This window comes from Tachysurus vachellii, chromosome 9 (genome assembly GCF_030014155.1).
Source record: "Tachysurus vachellii isolate PV-2020 chromosome 9, HZAU_Pvac_v1, whole genome shotgun sequence".
Taxonomy (NCBI): domain Eukaryota; kingdom Metazoa; phylum Chordata; class Actinopteri; order Siluriformes; family Bagridae; genus Tachysurus; species Tachysurus vachellii.
The window spans coordinates 25,919,357-25,929,163 of record NC_083468.1 but is presented as its reverse complement, the minus strand read 5'-3'; the positions used below and the strand labels follow the sequence as shown (position 1 = coordinate 25,929,163).

The window sequence follows — 9,807 nt, the reverse complement described above, 5'->3', positions numbered from 1 at the left end:
ACCAAAACACTTTGATAATTGGCCTTAGACCGCGAACCCCTGATCCCTGCAGTGCCTATACACACACACACACACACACACACACACACACCATTAACAAGTAGCTTGGGGCCTGTTGTGGTTTGTGGTTGAAGTTAGGCTCACTGGATTGGAGTGTGACAGAGAGAAAGAAAAAGAGAATTTCATATGGTATTACCCACTTAGCCTTTCTGATCTGGTCTCTCTCTCTCTCCCTGTCTCTCCCTCTCTCTCCCCCCCAGTCTCTCCCTCTCTCTCCCCCTTGTCTCTCCCCCTCTCTCTCCCTGTCTCTCCCCCTCTCTCTCCCTGTCTCTCCCTCTCTCTCCCCCCCAGTCTCTCCCTCTCTCTCCCCCCGTCTCTTTCTCTCTCTCACACGCAAACAGAACAACTTCTTGTTACCTTTCTCACGTTCCAATAGCACACAATCCTGCATACCAAGATCACCCGAGCCACACCTGAACACACACACCACACACACAAACGCGCGCACACACTTCACCTACCAGTGAAAAAGCAGGAGAAACAAAGAGGATTAAACTTTTTCTAGTAATTGTTCCTAACCAACTAACTATTATCGCACTACACTGTAGCTCATTAACATATGCAAATGAGCACTGGTTAATTAAAATTCTACAATCTGAACGACTAAAATAAAAGACCTTAACCTTATTATCAAGGCATTTTTACTTATAAATATAAATGTGGGTCTTCAATTCTGATCATTAGGGCGGAAAAAAATGTCACAATATAATTTTTTTTAATATTGTCGATATCAAAGCATCATATTTATTAAAAAATTAAAATGATTAAAAATGATAACAAAATTATTTATATATATATATATATATATATATATATTTTATATTTTAATTGTTGAACATTTACTGGGAGGAGTTAATGTGAGGTAAATTGCAAAAAAAATATATATATATATATAGTGTTCATTATTTAATTAATTAATTTACTTATTTCTATATTATATAATACTTATCTTTATGTTATGTAATAATCTTTATAGAGCGTGCTCAGGTCATGTACACACACTATTACGCACCTGATTTAATTAGTTACTAATAAGTTATTAATAAGTTATTCAGTTAACGCACTGAGGATCATGTGATGGTTTATTAAACGACATCAGCTCCCTAAAGTCGAGTCGGTCACATGACCAGCTCCACGCCGACCTGACGGTGTTGTTAAAGGTGATGAGAGTAATAAAAGTGTGTGAATGAGAGCTGCTCGGGAAGTGTTCAGGGCTTTCCTCTCTTCCTCCTGAGGAGATCAGAGGGAGCGAAGGAGTCGACCCCGACGCTCCCAGCTTCCCCTTTTTTGTTTGCTTTCAGCGCTTTAGAGTTTTAGAGTTCTCTCGCTTCCTCTGCGAGACACTCAGAAGCACGAGCAGTTCTGGGACGGTCTTGTGAAGTTCCTGAACTCGGGGACGGAGAGAACGCGATCTGCTCGGAAAAAAGACGATGGGAAAAGACTGAGTGTTTCATCTCTCTCTCTCTCTCTCTCTCTCACACACACACACACACACACAAGTCCGGGCACAAACACAGTGTTCCTGTTACACACACACACACACACACCCAAGTTCGGGCACAAACGCAGTGTTCTTGTCACACACACACACACCGTCAAAGTGTCAGCCTATGTGTGTACTTTTTGGGGGGCAACAATCGCATAGTTGTGACACAAAGAAACACTGTGTGTGTGTGTGTGTGTGTGTGTGTGTGTGTGTGTGTGTGTGTGTGTGTGTTTAATGAGAAGCCAGAGTGACCTTGCCTCTGTGAGCAATTCCACAACTTGTCTCACATGCTGCTGCTTCATTCTCTCTCTCTCTCTCTCTCTCTCTCTCACACACACACACACATACACTCCCTCTCTCTCACACGAACAGACGGCCACTGGTACGCACAGAAACGCCCTGGTTTCAGGTCACTCTGCCCTTGATTCTTGGCGGGAGTCACACAGCAAGAGTCATACAGTCCTCGCCATGGCTACCGTTCTCACAGAAACCAGATCATATGAGTTTAAGGTCAGTGCCCTCATCTATCTCTATCTCTCACACACACACACACACATTTCCACACACACACACACACACTCACTCACTCACACACACACACATTTCCACTCACACACACACACATTTCCACACACACACACACACACACACACACACACACACTCGGGTGACACAAAGATTGTAAAGCGGTCAGTTCCTGGTTACACACTGATAGCTTTCGACATGAGCTTTGTGTTTGTTTAAGTTTAAAGTCATGTGTGTTTGTGAAGGTTTCCTCTCACTTAGCCGGTTTGCGGATGCTAACATTTACAATGCAAATGATACCAAAAGCAAATTAAGTACAAAAAAATGATTGTACATCAACTTTAATTATTTTCTCAGCATGTTTTTGATTAAACGTTGCATCTTTTTTTAGTTTTACCCCGGGATTCTGCGCAAGACTTACACAGCTAATAACCACGTAAGCATATTAGTTCTGTGAGGTTAGCATCATGCAAACTGACTCTATTTCATCACTCTGATTTACTCGACAACACGATCGTCGTCAGCAGCGACCGACTTTCAGACTCAGCAGTTAGAAACGATTTCGATTACACAGCTTTTTAAATATACCTTTATATGCTGAGGCAAAGATCGTCGTTTGAGCCGAGCGCGTGATGAGTCAGCGGTCTGTGCTACCCTGTTAGCTGTTAACTATTAGCTAGGTTAGCCTTGAAGCTGGTAAAGAAGTTAAAATAGCAAAAAGACGACACTGAACATGTGCAGTCAAGCTGGTGGATTAGATCTGTGGTGAAAAGTTGTTTTTTTAATCAAAACATCACTGTAGTGTGTTGAAATGTGGAGAGATGGTGTGAAATATATGCTACAGTGGTATTGGCTAATCACAACTATTGGCTATTCAGCTATGTTGTGGCAAAAGGACACACACACACACACACACACACACACACACACACACTGTTACTCGAAGCCATTCCTGGAATTAGCTGCAGTATTGACCAGGAACCAAACAGAGCTGGCAACTGCAAACACCCACAAACAATGCAGTCCTTATCTCCTGCTTATGGCCCTTAGGGGTCCACAACTCACACACACACATACACACACACATACACACACACACACACAGTAGGGGGTCATGTTTGCTCTAAAGACTTCACAGGTACTCCTGAGGTGTCAAAGAGATGTAGTTAACTAGCACGGTGTTACAGTGTTTAATGTGAATTAAGTGTGAGGAAAGACAAACATCCGCTGCAGTACGGACAGTCTGCCGTCACAGATCATTACAAATCATCACGACTGTTCTTAAGTAGCTGGGGTGTGTGTGTCATTCTCATACTCATTCAGCAACAAACAGCATTTTACCCTTTACGTACATGAACACACACACCTACAAAAATACATACAAACACAAATACAAACACAAATACAAACACACACCTACAAACTCAAATACAAACACACACACACACACACGCATAAACTTCTCTATTACAACAAGCTGTTTTTTTTTTTTTTTTACCTCATTAACTCTAGAGAGTGAAAAATAGAAGGTGTGAACAGAACTGTATATAGCCGCTTCAACCAAAGTGAGAACTGGAACTAAGTTTTTTTTTTTTCACCAACGTTCCACATCACTGAACAGATAAAAACTATGACTATCTTCTTCTTCTTCATAATAATAAACCATCAGAAGTTGTTGGACATGTTGGACGTTCACTGTCATTAGTCATATCGGGTGTCATGAACATATTAAAAATTATCATGATACAATATAGATCAACAATAAGGCCCTGTTGGACAGGGAAAGTTTTCCACACTGTGTGGTGAGCTAGTTAATCCATATGTGTGTGTGTGTGTGTGTGTGTGTGTGTGTGTGTGTGCAAGACAGCATGATTGAGAGAGGCATGTGTTCGCCTTCCTACACTCGGGACAGAATTTGCATGAACTCATTGAGTGGTTGAATATGTGTGTGTGTGTGTCTGTGTGTGTGTGTGTGTGGGCACATATGCGTGTGTGAGCCTCATTTATCCACATGCCACTGACCCTCACACACAGCACACATACACACACAGCTGTGTCAATGACATACTGTCCGTGTGAGGCTCTCTGTTTGAGAAACGTCACAGTGACTCTGCCTGTCTGTCTGTGTGTGTGTGTGTGTGTGTGTGTGTGTGTGTGTGTGTGTGTGTGTCAGAGAGAGAACGAGGAACAGGTCATTCGGCTACTTCACTTCCCATGTCGTGTCAGGGCTGCCAGCACCAGGCAAGCAAGGAGGACAGACAACACACACACACACACATACATACATACACACACACACACACACACACACAAAATCTAGTCTAAACTTTCTGTCAGTCATCACACACACGTTTTCCCCTGCAACCCTGTGAGTGTTCTCGAAACGAACACAAACACACACACACACACTATTATGCTCTACACTTTGCCTCAGTGTGTTCTGTATCATTTGGACTAATCTGGATATTGTGGTTTCAGTCATATGGACATTCTACCTGTAACTCACCTGTGATATTGACCAAAATCCCATATGGCAAACCACACACACACACACACACACACACACACACACACACACAATCTTGTGACAGGAAGCAATATCTTAACCATTAAAATACACTTTACTGAATTCTCTCTGACAATTAGAATTTTCATAACATAACAGTTAGCACTTGCGTTATAGCAGCTACAAACTTTTATCCATAAGTCCTGTGTAACTATGGAAACAGGAAGGTAATCCTTCGAGAATTCAGCACGCTACAGGTTCAGGACGGGCCTGGTGAAGCTACCCACTGACCGTCTGTAAAGTCATAATTATACGTCTATAAAACCATCCAGAGTTCCCATGCACTCAATTATAAATAAATAAATAAATAAATCTGTCTCTTAGGGAAATCAGAAAGGTTCTATAATATACAACCCTAAAAAATGAGGTTTGCACTAAAGGATTGTTTTATGAAGCTAGAACACGCACAAAACAACAGCTGGCCACTTTTCTGACGCACTGCTAATAGATTGGATGTTTGTGATTTAGGACACAGCCACAAACAAACTGGGAATTAAACGAGACTTACAGGAACTTAAGCCGGATTTGTTCATTGTCCGGGTTGCAGTAGAGTCTCTCGAGCTGCTCCTGCGCGTCCTCGGCTACACTCTGCCACACAAACGTGTCCGCACGCCGGATCTGCCAGTGGTAAGGCAGCGCGGTGTGGTGCCTCGGGCACTCGCTGCCGCACAGACACGCGCCGCGCAAGAAATCCACGCAGATGTGCACGGCGTCGTCCTGGCGCGTGTGATACTGCAGCTGCATGAGCAGCTCGAACACTAGATCCAAAGAGGCCTCGTCGCTCTTGTCGCGGAAAAGCTCTCCGTTGACGCCGCGCGCGGCGACGGACGACTCGGAGCCGTTCGCCGCCTTCTCCACTGCCTCGAGTGCGCTGCGCTGCGCCGCCGTCGCAGGGTCGCGCGAAGACGCATCGCTGGAGTCTCTCGTCGCTCCAGTCGCTTTCTGCTCGCCCGCCGTGAGCTCCTCTGCCGTCGCGTCAGCGCGCGCTTCCTCCGCCACGACCGCGGCGCATATCAGACTCTGCTGCGCGGACGCCGGCGGCGGATTCCGAGGCACGAAAATGCCATCTCCGGTCACCAGGTCGTCCGATCCGAGTATCGTGCTCAGAATCGGGTCCTCGAGAGCCCGTAAGCACTTGGCGTCCAGTTTCCTTTGCGCGTGTTTCTTCTTGAAATAGGGTTTCACTAACGGGATCTTGTCCACGAGCCCGAGCCGGCGATCCGCGATCTCCTCGTCCCCCATGGTCAGGCTTCCCAATACTTTAGCTCCAGTCTCTTCCGGTTCCGGCATCATGCCTAAACTTTTCTCCATGGATTCTACACACACACACACACACACACACACTCTATAAGAAGAAGCTGTGACAAAAACACAAATATATAGTCAACTCATAGTGATAAACCCTTGCACGCGCTAGATCTTAGTCATCCGTTTTCAGCACGCGTGTTCATAAGGTTCGGTTCAACAGCTCAGTGATTCATAAGAAAAGAAAAGAAAAGAAAAGGAAAGGAAAGGATAACCTACATGGTGAAGTGAAACGGAAACAAACAGACAGCTCTGTGGGACACCACAACAGGCTGCTGCATTGTTAGTGTCATAAAAGACCAGTTATTTTCAGTGCGCGCTTCAGGACGGAGCGATGCGCCATAATCACCCCGATGTAAACGCAGCTCTCAGGGGGAGGCGGACGTGTCGTGTCGTGTGCTGTGGGTTTGATTCAGATCTCTTGGCTCTGGGGCGCGCTCTGCCTACGTGCCGGTGTTGAAAGGCTGCTCGAGCGACTCCGCACGTAGCACATTATGGCTTCCGTTAAACACCAATCATTCGCCTAGCTCGAGGTCGCACGGGTAAAAAACGGATTTTATACACTAAAAGGAAACTGCACGTCATGTCTACTTTATGAAGACTTAAAGAGAATCGATAGAAAAATCGTTTCCGTTTATTAAAGCATTCCTCGTTGGCGAGGGCGCGCGCGCAGCTCGGTGGCTCTGCCCGTACCTGTGAATAGCCTGCGGTCCTCCGGTTTCTCCCACGGCGCCGTCCGCTCAAGTCGTACTCCCGTTCCAGCATGAGCGTGTCAACGACGTGTCCGTGAATCTCCGGAGAAGAGGACAGAGGACAGAGGACGCGCATGGACCGGACACGTCTTCCTTTTCTTCCCCCGCAGGCACGGTCTGTCTTGGACGCGAGGACGAAACGCACGTCTCATACGGAGAGCTGTACCGTCAATGCGCTCTCTCTCTCTCTCTCTCTCTCTCTCTTCCTCCCCCCTCTCTGTGCCCCCCCCTCAGTGGGCGGTGCTTGTAAGAGCACCGACAGCAGAGAAGAATAAAAAGCACCAGGAAGTTGAGCGACGCGCGCGTCCGAGTTTGAGTCACTGTACCAGTTTTTACACTTACAGACCGAGCAGAAGCAATAAAAAAGAGCAAATCTGATATTTTTAATTAAGAAGTAAAAGAATACAATAAATAAATAACGTCGTGCACGTAAAACCTGAAGATATAACATGAATAAGTGAAAATAAACATTCGTGCGGGCGCGCGCGCGGGCGGGCGCGTGTGTGTATAAAGGAAGCTTTCTCCACACCAGGACCTTGTGAACTCAGACCGCCGGTGATTATGTAGGTAGCGCGTGACACCTTCCGGTAAAGCCGCAAAGAACCGGAGGAGATGATAATAAGTAAAGGAACAATACTGTTACAGACAGTGTGTGTGTGTGTGTGTGTGTGTGTGTGTGTGTGTGTGTGTGTGTGTGTGTTAGAGAGAGAGAGAGAAAGAGAGAGACAGAGAGAGAGATTGAGAAAGTGTGTGTGAGAGAGAGAGAGCAAAAGAGAGAGACAGAGTAAAAGAAAGAAAGAGAGAGAGAGAGAGAAAGTGTGTGTGTGTGTGTGAGAGAGAGAGAGATAGAGACAGAGAGAGAACAGAGAAAGAAAGAGAGAGAAACAGAGAGAGAGAGAGAGAGAGACAACAGAGAGAAAGAGAGAGCGAGAGAGAGACCTACAGTATTAACACCATACATATCTAATAAAAAGGACGTAACTGTGTTATAAATGACTTATAACAGTTTTTCTATCACATTAATAGAAGGTATAAAATTGTATCACCTCTTTAACTCGAGTGTTTTCAGACAAGCTGAATCTCTGCTTGGGTTAAATTTCTTTTGTACTTGATGTTCAGCCAATTACGGTCGGTCCTGAAATCACAGAATCACATGACTTAAACTTGTTTCTTATTTGGAAAATAAAGCTAAAGCCATTAGGTACCTTGTCAAACAGAATCAGAGTCAACTTCAAAATTACTGGCACCTGTTCTGAAAACAAGCACCGAAGACAGTTGTATAGAATCTCGGACTTCCCTTCGTAGATGAAGAGATTTTGTGCGATTGCTTATATTCATTAAGTCTTCTTCGTCGATCTCATTTCTTGGTGAAAGATAAAATAAAGACCAAACAATGAATTTTCCTTAAAGGCTGACAATTAGTTTCCATTTCCTGTAAACATTCTTTGGGGTGCCAATAATTTTGCATCGAGGCTCTTTACAGATTTCCTTTATCCGGGTATGTTCAGGTCGTATATTTTCTTGAACGATGAATGTTAAGATTTCTCAAACGTATTTCCACGAACGGGGAAAACGCGAAGGACTTTTCAACTTTTCCCCTCGATCGCGAGACGAAAGGAAAATCGCTCGTGCGTGGATGGACGTGTCTGCACGTGTCTGCACGTGTCCTCTTCCATCAAACCTGAAACCTGGAATGAAACGAAGTGACGTCGGTACATTCCCATGAGCACACAATGAGCACGGAACACAAAGCAGGAGCGACTCTGAGAACAGGAACATCATTTACTGACTGCGAATCGCTAGTTTAGGATTAATCTGTGCCTAGTTCCATGCAGGCATTAACCTAAACGTGTCAATACAACTGTAATTATACGGTGACTCACACACACACACACACACACACACACACACACACACACACACACACACACACAACAAAAGGTTACATGATTATTACCAAGCATTAACTTTAACAGCTGCACAGCCCTATTTGGACGTGATTAGTTTTACCCAGAGACCTGAATGTAATTATTCCTAAAGTATCTCTGGTCTTTTAGTCCTAAACTCTTAAAAATAAAGGAGGGTTTTTTCTCTGTGATAAAATAGAAGAACTATTTTTGGTTCGACAAAGAACCTTTCAGCAGTAAACAGTTCCTTAAAGAACCTCTTTTTTTTACCACTACAGAGAACCTTTTATGTTATGGAAGATTTGTTCAGAGAAACATACTCTTATTTTAAAGTGCATCAAATTCATTCATTCATCTTCTACCGCTTATCCGATCTACCTCGGGTCACGGGGAGCCTGTGCCTCAGGCGTCATCGGGCATCAAGGCAGGATACACCCTGGACGGAGTGCCAACCCATCACAGGGCACACACACACACTTTCATTCACTCACGCAATCACACACTACGGACAATTTTTCCAGAGACGGCAATCAACCTACCATGCATGTCTTTGGACCGAGGGAGGAAACCGGAGTACCCGGAGGAAACCCCCGAGGCACGGGGAGAACATGCAAACTCCACACACACAAGGTGGAGGCGGGAATCGAACCCAGACCCTGGAGGTGTGAGGCGAACGTGCTAACCACTAAGCCACCGTGCCCCCGCATCAAATTCATTTAATCCCACTGTTTGTTTATTTGTCTATTACACGTATATTTTGGAGATTCGTCCTGTTTTTCTCGTGTCCGTGTAGACGATTGAACGTCTTCCTCGTGTCTCGCTCCACAGTGAAGCTCGTATGAATGTAGACACTCAGGATTTTATGAATTTGTAGAGTTTCGTCACTATTTCTGATTTTATCTAGAATACTCGGAGCGAAAATTTATTAAAAAGTTTTTTTTCCACACAAATGTTTGTATCATTCATTCATTCATTTTCTACCGCTTATCCGAACTACCTCAGGTCACGGGGAGCCTGTGCCACACACACTCTCATTCACTCACACAATCACACACTACAGACAATTTTCCAGAGATGCCAATCAACCTACCATGCATGTCCTTGGACCGGGGGAGGAAACCGGAGTACCCGGAGGAAACCTGCAGAACATGCAGAACTCCACACACACAAGGTGGAGGTGGGAATCGAACCCCCAACCCTGGAGGT

At 44.9% G+C, this 9,807-nt stretch overlaps 1 protein-coding gene across 2 annotated transcripts in view; it reads right to left on the bottom strand.

Annotated features, from left to right (window-relative positions):
• tiparp (TCDD-inducible poly(ADP-ribose) polymerase) overlaps window positions 1-7,838 on the bottom strand; it is a 26,762-nt gene extending 18,924 nt beyond the window's left edge. Inside the window, exons 1-2 of one of the 2 annotated variants that reach the window (XM_060878377.1) lie at window positions 7,741-7,838; window positions 5,146-5,953 (exon numbers count right to left, since the gene is read on the bottom strand). In XM_060878377.1, coding sequence (XP_060734360.1) covers window positions 5,146-5,948 — 803 coding nt within the window. In that variant the 5' untranslated portion in view covers window positions 5,949-5,953; window positions 7,741-7,838. Of the gene's footprint in view, window positions 1-5,145; window positions 5,954-6,635; window positions 6,893-7,740 lie in introns of those variants that run through there. The other variant, XM_060878376.1, reaches the window with a different exon arrangement.
• Window positions 7,839-9,807: the final 1,969 nt, after the last annotated feature.